The sequence below is a fragment of the Wyeomyia smithii genome, chromosome 2 (genome assembly GCF_029784165.1).
Source record: "Wyeomyia smithii strain HCP4-BCI-WySm-NY-G18 chromosome 2, ASM2978416v1, whole genome shotgun sequence".
In the NCBI taxonomy this organism is placed as follows: domain Eukaryota; kingdom Metazoa; phylum Arthropoda; class Insecta; order Diptera; family Culicidae; genus Wyeomyia; species Wyeomyia smithii.
The window spans coordinates 199,518,219-199,538,576 of NC_073695.1; the positions used below are offsets into that span (position 1 = coordinate 199,518,219).

General features: G+C 36.3%; 1 protein-coding gene across 3 annotated transcripts in view; it reads right to left on the reverse strand.

Moving 5' to 3' along the window:
• The window catches only part of LOC129721147 (orexin receptor type 2-like), a 372,491-nt gene that overhangs the window by 71,916 nt on the left and 280,217 nt on the right, over window positions 1-20,358 (reverse strand). For all 3 annotated transcript variants that reach the window (XM_055673351.1, XM_055673352.1, XM_055673350.1), the window contains exon 6: window positions 3,041-3,188. In XM_055673351.1, the coding sequence (XP_055529326.1) occupies window positions 3,041-3,188 (148 nt within the window). The remainder of the gene's footprint in view (window positions 1-3,040; window positions 3,189-20,358) is intronic.

A 20,358-nucleotide genomic window follows, 5' to 3' on the forward strand; every position in this document is an offset into this window, starting at 1 on the left:
AAATATCTCATAAACAAAAAAAATTCTTGGCCAAAATGTATTTTGGGTTCAATTGATGGTTTAGGAATTGTCAACAAATTTCGTCAAAATCGAACGATAAGTTTTCCACACAAGACTAGGATGAAGATAAATATGAACTAAATTAAGTATTCATTCGGACACAAAAATATCCGTTTTGAAAGATTTCTTGGGTCGGTTTCAGCGAGAATTGCTTCCATATAAGAGCACGATAGCAGGAACTATTCATAACACATTGTTAAGAAATAAAATATATTTTATAGAATAGGAAATTATCTAGGAAAAAGGAGTTCGGAGCGATTCGCGATTGGGGCGTAGTTAGTAAAATGTAAACAAATCGTTTTATTGTACCATTAGCCTTAAAAAGACTGACAACAGTCTAGGCAAGATTTATTTCTGTTGTAGTAATTGATGGAATTATTTATGGGCAATAGGCGATGGGCGATGGAAAATTTCAATCAAAATAAAAGATAATTTTAAATCTAAGCCCTTCTCATAGTTTAGAAGTAACAGGCTCATTTGCAAATTGTTATGTAAACAGACGATACTAAAAGGCGGAACTAAATTGTTTTCAAAACATAGGCGTATTTAAACATGCGAAAGGAAACGAAAATGGATCTCTTTGTCAAAATGCTTTAGGGCTCATTTTAAAAGAGCTAAAATAGAAACGCCATTTTTCTAGACCTAAAATATACTGTTGACATAATGGGAGTTTTCACATTATAAAATATCTTATTCAATAAATTGATATAACAATGCTACTTACTTGTTATCTATATTCGTAAGTACCGTTTTTTTAAATTTGTAAAATGTCTCACGAGTCAAAACACTAGATTTTTCCCAGTGAGAAAAAATATACAAACATGCACGCAAAAGATTCTTGCTGTCGCTTGCTTCGTCTCCATCCCTTCAAAGCGAGAAAAACGCTACTTCATCTCGCACCTACTTTTTGATAAAAAACCGTTACCTACATTACCTAATGAATTGAATTAGTGTAACGCTAATGTCGCTAAACGGGCGGAACCTTTGGCGCTCGATTTTTTTATAAAGCATCCCTCGGAGCAAGAGTACACAGTGCCAGCGAGGCAAGTGGCAAGCATACGCATTCGTTTGCTTTGTTCAAAAGCAATCAATGCTTTTAGAAGTTATGCCTAAGAATAATTATGTTTTAATCAGGACGTTCAAAAGGAAAGCAAGTCAAAAATTCGCTCAACGGTGATGTGGGGAGATGCGAGACTACCAGTCAGAGGGCTACAGGACGGGGAACCCAAGCATCGAATTGTAGCACGTCTTTTGGCTTACGGGATTAACCTTGCGTAATCGCCTAAACAAGGTAACTAACAGAAGATTTTTGTGTTTTGTATTTTGAATAACCATCTTTTTCTCTCGACCTGGGATTCGGTGTCCAAGATCATGGAAGGCTTCATCCGGTCTTTACATCTCAGCAGTCTCTAGTTTTACTTCAATTATGTGAAATAAAGGGTTTATTTGGATTAAAAATCTTTGAAGTTAACCAAACAGAAAGGAAAAAAATGATGATTATTTACGTTAGCACATATGATAAAGAAATAAAAAAAGAAATTACTGATACATTTAAAACACAAATATTATAGCAATACATATTCAATTTTAGTGAAAAAAGTGACAATAATATCCAAGTAATGGACGTTCAAAATCATGCAGTGACAATGTTACGAGCAGAAAGGTGAACATTTGCATTGGTTAAGATGAGGAGCCGTAATTCAACGGCAAAATAATGGTGAGTGAGATATTATATTTATAAAAGTAAAAAATATGTAGACAATTCATTCGCTTATTTTTGGAGCAGCAAGTCAGCAAAGCGATTTGTCGTAATCGAATGCCATTTTGTTGGAAGCCTTTCAACATTCCTTTACTTATGTATGAAATGTCTTAAGCTGTCTCTAAAGCTCTCCATGACTTGCATCAGTCCACGAACGGTGGTGTGAGAACGAAAGGACTAAAGCTTCCAGGCGTCCCTTTAAGATAGTAGATCAGCGCTGTTCACTAAAGACAACCATATAGTATCTATATACTGTTTACCCACCAAGTCATCTATCCGGTTTTTGCCTATCAGCGGAACCGAAAATACATACATGGAAATTTCAACAGTTTTTCAATAATGCTTCAAGGTTAACCCAACGCGATTTGTATTGGTAAACATGATTTAGTTAGTTTAAGTTGGGAAATTCTATAGAAAATAATGAAAAGTATCTGGTTTCGCTGCTCACCATGCTATCGCATCGCTACAGTTTGGTTGCAAAAACGCCGTAAGGTCGAGGAAATAGTTCCTTTCATTCGCCACAAGTAGTACTATATTCGCTTCATATAGTATTCCAGAGGCGCCTTTTTGCTTTTTTGCTGGATTGCACGCGTATCCCATTTTACACACGACAAAAGCAACAACGCAATGTTTATGGCACCAATATAAAATAATTTATTGCCATGCAATCAAAAAGTGTGGCTGTGGCCGTGGCTAGGATCGATTGCAGTTTACAAACAAAGCACTTTACTAGTTTAAAAACTTAATGCGTTATTCAGAAACTGTTTGTGATGTTTTATTACTTATGACATGATATATTCTGAATTCCTTTTTTTGTTTCAGAATTTTTAAATGGGAACCCAAGCGTAATACAGTGTCAAAAAATTATTCTACGGATTTGCATCCGGTAAAAGATAAAATTAAATTTCAACTCCTGCATTGTGTCCTGCATCATTATTTTTTCCATCGTCATGCAATGTACACATCAGAACGGGACGGAACTTATCCGACAGTTTTGACATAAAAGTCCCATGGAATGGAATCTCAACAATAATCGCTTCATTGGTTATTAAGCCTGGAAGAGTTTCCTATGGGGTCATCAAACTTATTCCAAACTATTTCACGCGTCTAATCCTCAAGGCCAGCGGGGCGATATATTTCCGGTAGATCCCACACCATACATGGAGGAAGACATATACCGCAGTACGGAAAAGTATCAACAATGTATCGCTCAAAACTTACCCGACAGGATGCCAATCAGCCAGATAACGGCAATGAAACGCCAGGCACGCTCTGGCCGTGGCTTGTAGCGTAGAGGGAAGCAAATCGCGTACCACCGATCGATGGAGATAAATGTCAGCGTAAGGACCGATACTGTCACCGAAACCGTCTGAAAAGAGAGAAAAAAACCATATGTAGAAATAGTTGAGAATGTGTCGTTATGTTGACGCTTAGAATTGACTATCTCTGCCATCGGAACTTCCCCGATATGTATGATAACAGTTTCTGTCTTTTCATGCGACAGACTGTCTTCATGTCGATTGCCACAACGTAATACTGATTGATTGTAGATTGTTGAACTCAGTTAAGAAAAATAGAGGTCAGTTTAGCTGTTAAGGCGAGCTACAACTAGAAGACTAATGGTTTTATATTCATTTATTACTTGCTGAGTGCCCGATCTTGCTCGGGATTCAACTTTAGCTCTTGTTGTTATGGTGACTTAGAAGATGTTGAGGTGTAATTTTTGTAAAGTTGAAATTTGATATTCTATTTTACTATTGAATGTATATATTTTGAATCGGATTGTGCGAAGATCATTTAGGCAACAGGTATCAATCTGTCTATTTTCCTTCTATAACAATTTTCTTATGTCAAAAAACAGCTATGCCAAGCTTGAGCTTCGTCTTCTCGCAAAAAGCCCTTGCGAATTTCCAGCTCAAACGGACTTCTGGATGTGAAGCCTCAATGCGGTCAAAACTAAACTTTTATGACCGATTAAAAAATGCACACAGATATAATAATTCATGAAATTACCGAAATTTACCTTTTTTTCAAAGTCAAATGTCTTAAAAATGCATAAAACTTCGAGATCGGGTGTTGTTCCGAATTTTTCTAATCGACAGAATAAGGAGCACAATTTAGGCATTCTTAAGAAATAATATACAATTCATTGTTTTAGTTTCAGCTAAAGTTCAAACTGCTGTTTCGTTTGCATCTTCTGGCTTTGCTCTTAGGCTCGCTCATGCTCTGGCCTTTGCGTTTACTCTGTGATTTGCTTTGACATTTGCTTTTATTCTCACTCTTTCTGGCACTCTTTTTTCCACTCTTCTTGTAGATCTCGTTGTTGATTTCTTATATCGCCTTCATATGCTTGTTCCTGCTTCAAAGTAACAGTCGAATGTCATATATTGAATATAAATATATTGTAACTGTCTGCACGCAATTTTTCTTCTTCCAGCCAAGCTGAAAGCTTGCTCAGAAACCGGATGGAGTAAAGTAACCTCTACCAAACTCAATAGGATTTTTATTGAAAATTAAGAGAAGAAGTGAAAAATTATCTTGGGATAAGGAAATAGAAAAAATTCTCTACCACAAAAATAATAAAACACAAAATATCAAGAAACTGGTTGCAGTGACGAAAATACTCAACATGGAAAAAATAGGAGAAATTGGAGAGACAAAACATGAAAAGTAAGTTGGAAGAAGAAATAGACAGGGGACATAAAAGAGCGCAATTTGAAAGACATATGGGGAAGAAGAATGGAAATAAAATCAAAAATGAATAGTAAGGGAAAGGGGGGAGGAAGATATGAGGCTAACGCGAGTGGAAAATGAGAAAGAGGAACGGGAAAGTGAAATATGAAAATGGGAAATAAAAATATGAAAGAAAAATACAAGGGCAATAGAGAAAGTGAAACAACAAAGCAAAACAAAAAAACGTAAAAAGAAATGGGAAAGAAAACAAGAACGAGAATTGAACAGAAAATAACAGATAAAAAGAGAAAGGGAAATATGAAGGGCAAATGGGAAGGAGATGCAGTGAGAAAAGTAGAAGAATAAGAGAAATAAAAAGCGAATTGGGAAACATAAAAGTTTAAGCGGTTGTGTATCAGACTCGTCCGCAAAGTTAGCGTGCAGTTACGATAGTGCAGCGGATCTCAACCTTTCTTTGTCCGCGTACCCCTTGGCGATATTTTTCATATCATTTGTACCCCCTGGCTTGGAATGTTCTCGCAGAGTGGGAGAGTGGTAGTGGTAGATCATGTTGTGGAGGTCTAGATCAGGTTTTAAATTCAACTTGGTTTGTTTCATTGCTACAGTCATGTTTTAGGAGGAACATTGAATAGAAAGTAAAGAATTATAAAGAAAAATTACTTTGTCCGCCCTTACTGATTTTTCTTTCGCGTACCCCTGAAGGCTTCCGAGTACCCCCAGGGGTACGCGTACCCCAGGTTGAGAACCGCTGCGATAGTGGATAATGTTATGTCAATTTCTGGCAAGAAGTCTGATTGAATAAATCAATTTGATGATCTAAAGTACTAAATTTCAGTGATAGTTTTTTTCAATTCTCTCTAACGCTAATATTACGATAGACTATCTTGTATTGAATTGTTTATGTCAGTAACTTTCATCTTACATTGATAAAATAACTTCTTGAAAAGAAAGTGGCGGCGTTAAAGAAGTTCAACATGCTAACTGGGGTTGTTTCTGGCCTCTGGATATCATTCCGGTTCCGAAAATTTCATATTGGCCGGTATTTGGCCTCGTTTTTAACTCTGATTTGTCGAAATCTGTGTTCAAAACAAGGCTCTATATTTTCAATAATACACAGGATAGAATAATAGAATTTTAGCAGACGCTTTGCTTATTTTCCGAACGATTGCTGCAACGATTGAAGGAAATCCGTTGAAAACTGATTTAGTTATTAGCATTTGAAATTGGCCAATTTTCGTGACGCTCTCGAGAGTTGCCTTAAGACGTCATTCTACGTCAGAAAAGCGAGTATTTTGTTATACGTTTATTGCTAGATTTTATCCACTATCAGTAACGTTATGGCGAAAAAAAGGTGCCATTGTGTTTAACAATAGTAACAATAACGGCATTCAGCACCAACGCGACCAGCCAGAAGTTGAAACCCGGCATGAGATGAACGGTTCTATTTTTCTTTTTCTCTCTTCGAAACGATTAGCTCCTGAGCTGACCGACAGAGCTATATCATCGGAAGAGTAAGTTCTTTCGAAAGCGATCAAAAGATTTCCTTTTTCAAAGAACTAACTCTTCTGACCAGGCCGCGAGCGGATCACCTGCATCTATATACGTTCAGAAGATCAATGAACCAGTTCTCTCACTCTTTTCTTCCCACTTCCGCTATTCATTCGTGTGGCCCTGTGTCTTTGGGTGAACAACAGCAAATGATTTTTTGCTTCCTCGTGGCTGGGTTATGCATAGCAGAAGCAAACTGCCGGTGACAGCTGGTTACTGGCAGTTCTATTGCAGTCGGCGCTGTATTGCGCTTGGTAAGAAGGGTGTGAAGCTTACACATGGCTCTCGCTTGCGGTGTCTCATAATAAACTATACTGATCGAAGAAAAGTAGAACGTAAAGAGCGAGTGAGCGTTTAAAAAGAATAAGTTCACCTTAGTGAGCGGAACCGCTTTGATCCGCTCACTGTAGTGAATCATTTTTTACACCCTTCCTAGTTTCCGTATGGCACCAGTACAGACTTGGAATTTATCATACATATGGTTCTAAGAGTCGACCGTGTTGGGGACCAATCAGAGGTCGAAATCTGCGTCAACAGGGTTTGACAATTTCAATATTGCAATTGTTCGAGTAATCTTCTTATAATTTTCTTCGTTTGAGTGGGTGTATAGATAACATTCCAATCGATTGCTGTAAGAATGGAGAAAATCGGTTGGAATCTGACTGAGTTTTAAATATTTGAAACTGGACAGCTTTCGTGACGTTCTCGATGCTTTCGTTTCTTTTTTTTTTTTTATTTGTACCCCTATCTCTAATTCTACGTGAAAAAGTAACAAAATTTTAAAGGGGCAGTGACAATCGGATATATGAAACCGAAAAGTGAACACGTGAAGTGGTAAAGAACTGGAGAACCGAAACGGAATAAGGAAATGGGAAACAATTAAATGAGAAAAAACAGGAAGTGTGAAATGGGAAAGGGAGATTGGAAACAAAAATATGGCAAGAATTTTTCTTTTCGTTCCATTTTACTTTTTTATTTTTCTTTTTATTTTTTTACTCTTCCAGCACATAAAAATGAAAAATAGAAAAGGAAAATAGGGAAGGGTATTGGGAAAGGGTAATGGGCAGTGATATATGAAGACAAATGGAAAAAGCGAAATAGGAAACGACGGGAAGGGAATCAGGCAAAGAAATAGTAAAGGGAAATGGGACAAAAAATGGGGAAAAGAATTGGAAACGTAAACCGAAAAATTACTTAAAAAAAAGAAGCATTAATGGGAAATCAGAAAAAAATGGATGAGTTGAATAGTAATGATAAGAAAAGTAAAAGGGAATGGAAATGGAAAAATAATTCAAATGTAGAATTTGCCTTTTACCAAAAAGCGAAACAGGAAAGATGCAAAAATGCAACAAAGACATGAAAGGTCTTAAACCACAGTACAAAACAGGTAAACAGGTAAGGCTCTTCTACAGAGGTGTGAATGGTTAAAAAACGATGAAATTAAAAAAGAAGCAATACAGGTCGGACTCGATTATGTATAGACTCGAGTATATATAATTTTTGACTCGATTATACATATATGGCAGTAATTTTTTTTTCAATTTCAAATATAAAGTACGTAATGCTTGATGGTAAGGGGGGAGGGGGTTCTATCTGACAAAACGTTGCCGTTTTCCGTATGGGAAAATTTTGAAGATCTATACAGAAGCAGTTATTTTTGTTCTACGTAATTGACGGACGTTTCCTTATGAATATGTAAATAAAAAATAAATTGAAGAATTTCAAAAACTACAAATGAATTGAAAAAAAAATTAAAATTCAAAATTTTCATAAAATATTTTTGAAAAATTCTAAATTAATGAAAAACTAATTCCAAAATTTCAAGAATTTAAAAAAACGAAATGATATGAGCCATTGCGGAACAGAGTGGTCTAAAGACCATTTTTTTCGAAAATGAGTTTTTTACATAAACCGCATCTACTCAAGAAGCTGAAGTTAGGAGACTAGAAAAATTCCTAAAAATCGAACTTTTAAGCTGATTTATCCTATGTTGAAATTTTATCCGAAACAGAATGGCCATTCTGAAATCAATGATATGGTAAAATCACTTATTTCGCCGAAAAAATGGTAATTTATGTATTCACATGTTAAACCACTTCATAACCTTTATGTTAAAACATTTTGTTTGAAAGAATCCGTTAAACAGAATTTTATTCAGAGGTTTTTCGAAAATTGCTTCTCCTGACAAATTTGCTCGATGGCACCACTCTGTTCCGCAACGGCTCATATATCAATATGCTTTGATCGAATTTTTTTACGTTTGACTGCAATCACATCAAAAATAACTACATGATATATATATTTTTTGTAAGAAATATGTTTTCTGATCAGGGGACTAGTCAAAAATAAAATTCTTCTTATTTACTCGTACATAACAAAACATTTATGCATGTAGAATAAATAAAAATTAATCGGATTAAATCGTAATTAATGGACGTTCCCTAATTGATTCAAAAAGCAAAAGAAAAAAGAAAAAAATTAAAATAAATAAAAAAAATCAAACGAAAGTTTGTAAAGCTTTGTAAAGCTACGTAATTATCTAGAGGGAAGTCTGACTTTGTGACGAAATTCTGCGATGGGGAAGTGAGGGGGGGGGTCTAAAAAAACCAAAATAAGCTACGTCATCTATGGATACTCCCCAAGTAAATTTATAAAATAAAATGAATGAAATTTTAAATTAATAACAATACACATATCTAAAAAAATGGAAAAGAATACCAAAAAAAAGTTGACGTTTAGGAATGAAAGTAAAAAGCTCACTATACACTGATCAAATTTTTTTCCGTTTGACTGCATTTACATGAAAAATAACTACAAGAAATTTTTGTTCCATTGTAAGAAATGTGTTCTTTGATTTAAGGTGGATCAAAAATTCTTCTTATTTTTTCAAAAACAACTAAAAATACACTGGGGTCTTTTTACGCGGGTTATTTTCATGCGGTTCTTTTATACGTGGTTTTTTACGCAATTTTTTACAGTAGCGCGGATAATTTTTACGCGATTTTTATCGATTACTAGCTGACCCGACAAACTTCGTCTTGCCTATTTTAGTGTTTAATTTAATAATTTTAAACAATTCAAATTCATTGATTCGATTATATCGTTTAAAAATGATTGGTTTTAACGGAATGACAACATCCTCGACTTTTGGCTTTTGTACATGACCTCTATTCCGGATATATATTGGGTGCATTTAAGTTATTTTCGTTGTTTTCCAGTAACTGAAAGTGGTCATCTTCTAATTCAATATGGTGTCCAGGGTCAATGATTGGCTTCTCTACATCATTTCGATTACGGACATATCCATATGTAGTAGTATTCGGTTAATTTCGGCTGTTTCCCAGAAGTTGCCGTTTTTTAATTAAAACTGTTGTCTAAGGTCAACTTATAGCTCATTGCATCATTATGGATCCGGTGATACTCATATTGGGTGGTATTTGGTCACTTGGCTGTTTTCCGGACACCGGAAGTCGCCATCTTACAATTCAAAATGTTGTCTGAGGTCGATTTGTGGCTTCAGTGCATCATAGCAATTCCAGAAATACGCTTATTGAGGGGTATTTGGTAATTTGCCGCTGTTTTTCAGAAACGGGAAGTCGCCATCTTGGATTTCAAAATGGCATTAGGAGACAATTTTTGGCCTCTGAGCGTCATTCTGGTTGAAGAAACACTAATATTGGGTGTTATTTGGTCATTTTCGGCTGTTTTCCAGACACCGGAAGTCGCCTTCTTACAATTTAAAATGTTGTCTGAGGTTGATAGGTCGATTTGTGGCTTCAGTGCATCATAACAATTCCAGAAATACGCATATTGAGGGGTATTTGGTAATTTGCCGCTCTTTTTCGGAAAACGGAAGTCGCCATCTTGGATTTCAAAATGGCATTTGGGAACAATTTCCGGCCTCCGTGCGTCAATCTGGTTAAAGAAACGCTCATATTGAGTGGTATTTGATCATTTTCGACTGTTTTCCAGACACCGGAAGTTGCCTTCTTACAATTCAAAATTTTGTCTGAGATCGATTTGTGGCTTCAGTGCATGATAACAATCCCGGAAATACCCATGTTGGATCATTTGCCACTATTTTTCAGAAACGGGAAGTCACCATCTTGGATTTCGAAATGGTATTTGGAGACATGCCAGAAGAAGAAATGGTGTCGAGACATTATTGACATGTTTGTTACACCTAAACACATTCACCTGCCAAATTTGGTTATATTTGCTTGATTGGTTCTCGAGCTGTGCGTAATTTGAGTTTCATTTGTACGGGACCCCTCCCTTATAGAAGAGGGTGTCAAACCATTATGGATATATTTGTTACCCCTATAAACAATCACCTGCCAAATTTAGTTTCATTTAGTTGGTTAGTTCTCGAGATAAGCAGAAATTTGTGTTTCATTTGTTATGAACCCCTCCCTCACAGAAGAGGGAGGGAAATCGAACCACTATGGACATTAGACTGGGACACGGTTATATGGGAAAAAAGCGATGGTGTTATTTTTTCGCTCCCATGCACTTTTCGTGTTCCTTATGGATCCTATAACAACTGTGTAATTTTTCAGATCGATCGGTGAAACACCCGATTTGCGCCCGATTTGCGCCCGATTTTCAAAGTTTCCATACGATTTTATATGGGAAAATTCACTTCTTCAAAATTTATTCTCTATAAATTCTCAGTTGGGTTCTAAAAATATATCGATACATGATAGTTGTAGAAAATTTTCCTGGGAAAAACTCTTCTGAAGACCGTAAGGCGCTACGATGCTTGTAGAAACAGCTATTCACCCCAAACTGATTGAATGTCTGACGGACGGCTCACCATTGAATTTTACTAGCAGTACTGCTGCAGCATGCTGCTGTTGCAAATCCAACCATGTGATGAGAAATGATATCGCTTAAATTTATCTTGGAGGCTTCCCCAATGAGCAAAAAATACCACTTTGAAAATTAATTCCACGCGAAATTAAATCTCATACTTAAGCAAGTCTGCAATAGCAGCATGCAGTAGCAGTGTTGCTGGAAAATTTCAATTGTGAGCCGTCCATTAGACATTCAATTAGTTTGGGGTGAATAGCTGTTTCTACAAAAATCGTAGCGCCTTACGGTCTTCAGAAGAGTTTTTTCCAGGAAAATTTCCTACAACTATCATGTATTGATATATTTTTAGGACCTCACTTGGAATTTATAGAGAATAAGTTTTGAAAAAGTGAATTTTCCCATATAAAATCGTATGGAAACTTTAAAAATCGGGCGCAAATCGGGCGTTTCACCGATCGATTTGAAAAGTTACACAGTTGTTATGGGACCCATAAGGAACACGAAAAGTGCATGGGAGCTAACATTTATTTTTTGTCCCATTCTAATGGACATACTTGTTTCCTCTAAAAACATTCACATACCAAATTTGGTTGTATTTGGTTGATTGGTTCTCGAGCTGTGCGAAATTCGTTTTTCATTTGTATAGGACCCCTCCCTTGTAGAAGAGGGAGGGGTGTCAAACCATTATGGATATATTTGTTAACCATAAAAACAAAAATAACCCACCTACCAAATTTGGTCCTATTTACTTGGTTAGTTCTCGAGATGTGCAGAAATTTGTGTTTCATTTGTATGGGACCCCCCCTTCCAGAGGAGGGAAGGGTGTTGAACCAACATGGACATATTTGTTACTCCTAAAAACATCCACTGCCAAATTTGGTACCATTTGCTAGGTTAGTTTTCGAGATGTGCAGAAATTTGTGTTTCATTTGTATGGGACCCCTCCCTTGCAGAAGATGGAGGGGTCTCGAACTATCTTAGTCACCTTTCCCGGCCCCTAAAACCCTTATATACCAAATTTCACCCCGATCGGATCGGTAGTTTCCAAGCCTATATGAATCAGACAGACAGACAGAGCTGCATTTTTATATGTTTAGATAGATTATCGTTAAAAAAATTGTAGACTACATATAATCGAGTCCGATCTGTATGCCAAATAGGGCAAAAACAATAAAAAACCATGCAAGATAAAATTGGCACGTAAGATACAGTTTATGACCTCACCAATACCTTTTAACTCATACCTTTTATGACAATATTTTGGTAACTGGCCTTGGATGTAAGACCTATAAGAAGCGTAAAGTTCACGGTGTTTTCGAGTCGTCTCAGGAAGAAAGCTCGACAGAGCGAAAATGTTGCTTCCACGACACGTTGCTCAGGAGCTCATTTTTTTCTGAGGAGAAACTATTTGTTCCCGAGCAGCCACAATGCACAAAATGATCGATCGTGGGCAGCACCAGAAGGCAATATTTCGGACTCCCAAAAGTGTGTTTTCCGATTCCAGAGTGCAGCTTCAGCGACTGTTTGAGGCGCAGTTTATAAGCGGGGTTAGTTTCCATCTGGTTTTCATCGACAAAGACGTCAAAGTTAATGCTGTTCATTATAAAACGGAAGTTTTGGAGAGAATTGTTGCCCCAAGTCTTCGAAAGCTCGTGTTCCAGCAAGACGGTGCACGAGCGCATACTACGAACTTGGTTCAAGGCTGGTGTAGGAAATTTGACAAGCTCCCCAGATCTTAATCCAATGGATTTTTTGTCTGATCCTCATAATGTCAAAGCTTGCTGATTATAAGATTTCCAACTTTTAACAGTTTAAAGCAGTTACCTATCCATCCATACAATCTGGGATGAAATACCCATAGGATCCATAAGGTTATTCCAAAACATTTGCTGAATCAGATATAAAATAAGTGATTGATATTAAACACGGTGTATTGAGAACGCAATATTGCGTTCTGAAAATTCGTCTTTTGGAGATATTATTATGCATTATCGAATATTTCGCGAGTGTTTCTAAGTTCCATCTTTGTTGAAGACGTTGAAATACTTTGAATGTACCAATACACCGATTTTTTTTGAATTGGCAACTAAATTTCACTAGAAAAGTTGTGTAGAGTAAGGTTCTTTGTCGATACCACAAATTCTTTCTTATTGTCCTGAACTAAATTGTGTTTGTGCTATCAAATATTCAACATGATGTTTTTTGTATCACCAAGGTTTGCTTGAAGAAAAGAGCTGTATATTTATATGTCTAACCGAGCTAGAGTTTTTTGTATAATAAGAACTAGCCGAATTGCCAAACATCATAGATCAATGGAAATATTCGCAACTATTTCCACGCTATCTAATGTGTGATAACTCTTGCCCGTTCTGCGACTTCATCATTTACATCTTATACTGTAGTAAATAGCTCCGTTAATTAATTCAGTCTAGATTTACTCATTTTTCTCACTACCGTTGTTTATGTTACGCCATAGAAACCGGCTGCTGCCAGGATGGCGCACTCGTTACGATGATGATGCCGATGATGAAGATGATGGTGGACAAAACCAGTCAACATATGTAATAGTCCCTTTTTTCTAATATCTCATTTTTATGAACGCCTGCAGTGCCCAAATCGAAATATTGGGATCAGCAAGCTGTCTGTGTAGGGTGTAGTGTTGTCTCTCTGTCTCCAGAGGATAATAGCGTTTCTGCTACGTGACACGTACCCACCGCTATGACGAGTTTCGAGGGGTTGTCCAGCAAACAAAAACGGGCAGCTCGCCCTTGGCTCGGCCGTTGCTGGGAAAACTGACGGACGGGATCGATAGCGTATTACAATTTCATTAGACATATTAAAAGCTATTAGTGACTGTCGGGTGCCGTCAATAAATGACTTTTTTGATGAGAAGAGCTCGTGTTCAGAGTGCAGCTCAATTGGGCGTTTATAGGTGAGAGGATTTTATCCTTTTACAGTTGAAGTAGAACGAGAATCAAGTATGTTTATGCTTGAGGATATAAAAAAATCTTATTAACCACACTTGAATACCACTGGAGGGTTCCATTTCCACTGTGAATGCTGCTGGAATTCCGGGCAGAAATTACAAGGCGATTTTCAACGAGCAGAAAATTTACTGCTGCATTTTTCGCTGTAGCCCCAAGCAGGAAAATGGTTATGCATGAACTCGCGTGGGTGGAACACGAAGTGCACAATCTCACAACCTACGCATTCTAGTTTCCACCGCAGAGCGTTTCGTGGTTGCCATTCTTGAGTGGTAATCTGTCAATCGATTTTTAGTAGCTGAAAGGGTCAGCAACGACACAAGGAAAAGCTATGTGATAATCGTAATAAGGTAATAAAGTTGTTTCGGCGATAACAGTCAAACCAATTTTAAAATGTTTGTTAGATTAAAAAAAAAATGAATACTATAGAATGCTTTGATAGAGGTACAATGTGCAGTAAATTGAAGGACATCAAAGCCTAATGTTGTAATAGGTGAATAAATATTATCAAATAGATTCGAGCAATTTTTCAAAGACACAGCCACCCTCAAATCAAATATTTTCTTCATGTCACTGGACCATAATCTGGTTCGATAAATTTCATGCAACTACACTTAAAACTGTTCCAAAATAAATTCACCTAATTGGCGAATTATATACGAGTCTATGAAGGCGCAGAGGCAGATTTTCTTCAGAATAAAGAGGCTGTAGGTGGCGATTGTTTCCATCACCAGTGAGAGATTAATCGCGTAATCTGGTAAGTAGATCATTTGTTGTTGCTTGAATTCCCAAATAAGCATCTGGTCTTCCACAAGATATAATAATTTTTTGAAGTGCCTCTTAGTGATGGATTTCATAACTTGAGACGCATTTTTCTCAGACTAGTAGATATATTAGAATGAATAACACCTGCAGGGAACCTAGCACGTGTTCTTCATTTCAATTTAATACTTATGATGTAGAAACAGTGGGATGTCTAAAACTAAATTGACCGCTGATAATAATTATATTGTTAGCTTAGCTTAGGTAGACTGCTCATTGTAGCATTCCGTGATTGGTCGAACCAATTAATGATGCTCACTTGAATAATTGGCCAGCGTGCCGAAAAACAAAATCTGTTACGTTTTTTTCTTCTTTTAGGGGATCATGTCAACCATCTGCGCGAGGTATAGACTGGTAAAGTGAAAGTAACATGTGTGAAATGTTTGAGCATCAGGTCACTACGAGACACATTCGACAATCTATCTGTAACATGACGTAATTGATAAGTGGCCAAAAACATGCAAATATGAAAAAAACAAAATAGACCCATTCTCGTGCCTTTCACAGGATGAAATCATCACCAAAAAAATGCTTGTTGCCAGCCCAGCAGCGATTAATTAGTGGGAATCCGGGTTTCTTTTTTCTCTGTGTGAATTGAGTTATACTAGCGCAATAAATATTTCAACGTATGTATTTTGTTTCCAAATGCTGATTGTAAAAAAATGTAAAGTATTATTGTACGCGGATTGCATAAAATGTTTGTCGCATCAGACCTGCTGGTGTATCAATTTATTTAATACTGTGGTATTTTTTTTCGTCAGCGCAAAAACTACCTATCAATTGTAAGAAATTGGCAAAGTTCCATGCTCATGCATTGATTTGAATGAAAATTCGTACACGTATTTGACAAACTGGGTATTTTCCGCAGGGGGGACAAATTTGTCAGATTCAAATGAAAGTTTTAACGCGCCTTTTTTTCGGTTACGAGGTAATGGTGCAAAGGTTCATTGGCGTCTCCATTGATTTAACAGTAGAAGGAGGCGCACGGTTAACGTTCGCGTTGGAGTGGGTGAGAGTTTTAAACGCGTTTTTAAAATGGGTAGGGACACTAAAGTTTACAGGAATGGTTAAACAGCTATAATTTTTCATTGTTTTTTAGTTTAAAGAGGGATATTACTCTAGAAGGTCAAATAATAATGAATTTTCGTAGTTTTTTTCGGATCTTTAAAATATAGTGAAGTGTTCGGGTATTTTGACTATTCATTGAGATATATTTGAAGATGTATTTTGCAAGTTAGATAATATTTTTGAAGATGTAACAATTTTAACATTTTAAAACAAAATTTCAGCCAAATCGGTTCAGTAGATACAGGGAAAAACTTACCACCAGTTGAAAAAACATGGTTTCGAGAGAAACGCTGCCAGCATCGTAATACTTACTATATTTGCATTCACGACATACCAAATACATCTTCATATATACCTTAATCAATAGCCAAAATACCCGAACACTTCACCTTACTCTAAACATCGGAAAAACGAATAAAAAAAAACAATTATTTTTCAACTTTCCAGAGTAGGATCCCCCCTTATGCTGTAGGGCCGCATCGGTAGTTTTCTTCTTGTAATTAGCTCTAAATCGGTTATTTTGAATGAATGGAAAAAACTTTCTTCGATAAAGTTGCGCAAAATTGGCAGGGCTATAACATTGTAAAACATCGTTTAACTCTATCTGTAATGATAAGAAAGTTAGATGCGGGATTTCATCGAAACTTTCGGCTACCCTAATTTGTGAATATAAAAAAACGTGCACTCATACTGCACAATTTTGTAGAAGAACAACTACACAATTTTGTAGAAGAAAGTTTTTCTCTAGAATATTACTATCTTTAGAATGCACTGGTTATTTGGCGTCTCCATCCCAATAGCAGCAAAAATTGTAATACAACCAGATTTTCCTACTTTGAAGGGTTGAGAACCAGGAGAAGCTATCATTTGCAATTTTTTGAATCCGTCAGAAAATTTTACATAAAACAGAAAATTTCCTTAGAGGTATATTTTTTATTTTGGAGGTACAATATTTTTAATCTTCAATGACCATGGTGGTCAACCACCACCATCCGTCTCCTTTGGAAAAAGCTACTGCAATGCACTGTATTTTGCCGTTTCAAGACCCAGGAGATCCTATCGTTAAATATTTATGCATTTCTGCTGCTTTTCCCAATGGAGACGCATGGTGGTTATGGTGGACATAAAAGATTAAAAAATTCTATCTACAAAATTAAGCGAAATATACCTCCGTAAAAATTTGATATTTTATGTAAAATTTTCAGACGAATTAAAAAAAACACATCAAAACGGTTGAGTCTTCTGGATTTCAAATTCAAAAAAAAAACAAGGTTTGAGTCGTAACTTTCTCATGGTTATTGTAATTCAAGGTATAGCACGATATTTTTTCCTGAAAGGGCCTTTCAATACCTCCAATTACCTTCAATTCAATGCCGAAAGATTCAAAATCGGTTAAACGTTACAATTTACAAATTTTTGGAAATTAAAAATTTCTATAAAAGTTCACCATATGACAACCATAAACAAAAAATGGGTCTAAAATTATTCGATTTAGAACAGCTATAGTGATTTTGATCGGAGAATAATAAAATCGGATAGGTGTTTATGGAATTGCCATGGGACACGGTTTTATGGGAAAATGTGAATATTTTTTCACTTCAATGCACTTTTCGCGTTCCTTATGGGTCCTATAACAACTATGTAAATTTTCAGATCGATCGCTGAAACTATATTTTTGTGCAGAATTCTTAAAGTTTCCGTACGATTTTGAATGAGAAAATTCAAATTCAATTGAGGAGAGAACAAAGTGAAAGATTAGGTGTTTTCCTGCTATCATTACCGATTCCGCTTACCGTGCAACGCACGTGCTATTAAAATAATCCGTTGCATAGTTCAGTCAATGGTCAAAAACAAAACTTATATAGTACCCATAGAAATCGACTTTTCGTTAAGTTCTTAAAAATGTCATCTCCTTGGAAAAAGTCCCCATGCAAAATTTCAGCTCAGCCGTGCCACTTCCTCAGAACCAAGTATAAACACAAAATTCCATTCACACAGACAGACAATCGATGCAAGATTCCGCTGTATAGTCTGAAACACTATATTCTCCCGACATTTCATTGCCAAAATAAAGTACTGATACCTGACATCTTGCTTCCCATGAGAGAAATAACGACGTTCGCATAGCAGCAAAATAAGTAGAAAATGACACAAAGAAGTAGTGATAAAGATTCCTTTCTTGGTAACTATAGGAGTCATCCCAGCAGGCCCCGAGGTTCGATACTGACCGAACAAGCCAGTCGTCGTAGGTTCGAGTCTCGGCTCGGGAGAAGACTGTTAGTGTCAGTAGGATCGTAGCGCTAGCCCCGCAATCGTCCTGTACACTATACAGTTGGCTGCAAAGTCTGTGTATAATAAACAGAAGATCGAGTTTCGAATCGAATTGTAGCACCAAGGCTTTGCTTTGCTTAATTATAGGAGACAGGGACAAAGTCGAGAAATGAACAACTTGAGAAGAGCAGGGAGGAAAATCCAGGTCGTTTTCATTTTCTGAGCACACAGACTTATGTATTACAGTTCCCTGGCAAGAATGGTCTAAAAGATTAACTTAGCCTTTGCAATCTGACTCGCGGAAGTCATGTCTCAAAGTGGTCAAAGTTTCCGTATTTTGACCAAAGAAGAAAAAGCATGAAATTTCTACGATTTTTTTTCGCTTCTAAAAATGCATGAAACTTCGAGATTTGGTGTTATTGTCTCTATAAAATCTCGTTTTATCGATTTTATGGGAGTCAGGAGTTGAAAAACTGTACCAGAAAGTGGGTTTTTAAATTTTTTTTTGGGTCAACAGATCTTGAAGATTTAAGCATTTCTCGGGACATTTAATCCAAAAAAAAAATCTATTCCGGTAATTTAATGAATTTAATGAACACAATTGAACTTTTTTATGAAATGTTTTTGTGTATTTTTTCATCGATAAAAAATGAACTTTGGCCGCTCTAGGGTCCCACATCCCGAAGTTTGATTGAGCTGAAATTTTGCATAGGACTTTTTTGAGAAGACGGTGTATTTGAGCTCGTAATGTTGAGGCTGTAGGGGAACCGTAAACCCTCCTTCCCCACGCTACTGATTTAGAAATTCATCCGTCTATGATTCCAACATACACCACAAAAGAACAAAATAATGGTCACAGTGCACAGTGGTTCAAAATAGCAATGTCGCGAACTTAATTCTATAGTGCCTAAGTGCTTTACTTTAGGACTATAGCTTCTTCGAAGCAATTGTTTGTATTGAAATTGCCCACATGATGGTGCTATGCAACAATAGCCATAGCCTACTATGTCAAAAATAAAATTTCTAACTTATTTGTTTCTGCATGAAACTAAAAGTTGTCTTCGGCAAAGTTGTAGATAATTTCATTACAAACAACTTTGCTAACAAGACTTTTGTTCTATATACTGTTGATTTTGGAATAACTTAAGTTTTGTATGACTATGTACGTAAAATATGTTTTTTGCTCCTAACTTTTTGGTTTGATTTTTTTTATAAACACACTGTTCTAGAGAATTTTAGGCCTCATTATGCTTCAAAAATTCCATGCAGACACTATGCTAAAATTCCTTTTGGTTTAAAAGATAAAAGCAATATTAACGATAAAGAGTTACACGTCTGACTCGTCACAATTTTGAGAAAGAGCGTTAAACATTTTCGTAGTTTTGCGTACTTTTCCTTCAGCGGAACGAGATATCTCCATAGTAATACGGTTTTGGACATTGTGTGTATGTATATATGATTGCGTATGTAAGTGTGTGTCTCTAAAATCGTATATATGTGAAAAATGAGTGTATGTGTGATTCGTATTCAGATTCTAATTTCTAAATACTGCTAGGATTATGTAATAAATCTGGGTGATTGTGTGTGATATCGCAAAAAGCCATGCAGTGTGTATCGTCAGCAAGCGGTTGTGAAAACTAATAAGCAGGAGATAGAGACTAATACCAATTTGCTTTTTGCTTTTAAACTCACGTATGATATCAGAGAATATGATTATACCTTTCAATGAAAATTGCAGCAGGTTATCGGACTACTTCGGTAGTGAAGTTTCCGGCAGGTTTTCTACAGCTCCTGAATAATGCAAAACATATAACGATATTCTTACTTATAGATATCTATACACACACATACATTCACACACATACGTCCATAGACTCATAGAGACACACACTTACATATGCAATCATATATACACACAATGTCCAAAACCGTGTTACTATGAAGATATCTCGTTCCGCTGAAGGAAAAGTACCCAAAACTACGAAAATGTTTAACGCTTTTTCTCAAAATTGTGACGAGTCGGACGAGTAACTCTTCCGCCATTTTATAGTACTAACCTGAAGCTTCAAATGTAAATTATTGTTAATAATGCTTTTATCTTTTAAACCAAAAGGAATTTTAGCATAGTGTCTTCATGGAATTTTTGAAGCATAATGAGGCCTAAAATTCTCTAGAACAGTGTGTTTATAAAAAAATCAAACCAAAAAGTTAGGAGCAAAAAACATATTTTACGTACATAGTCATACGAAACTTAAGTTATTTCAAAATCTACAGTATATAGAACAAAAGTCTTGTTAGCAAAGTTGTTTGTAATAAAATTATCTACAACTTTGCCGA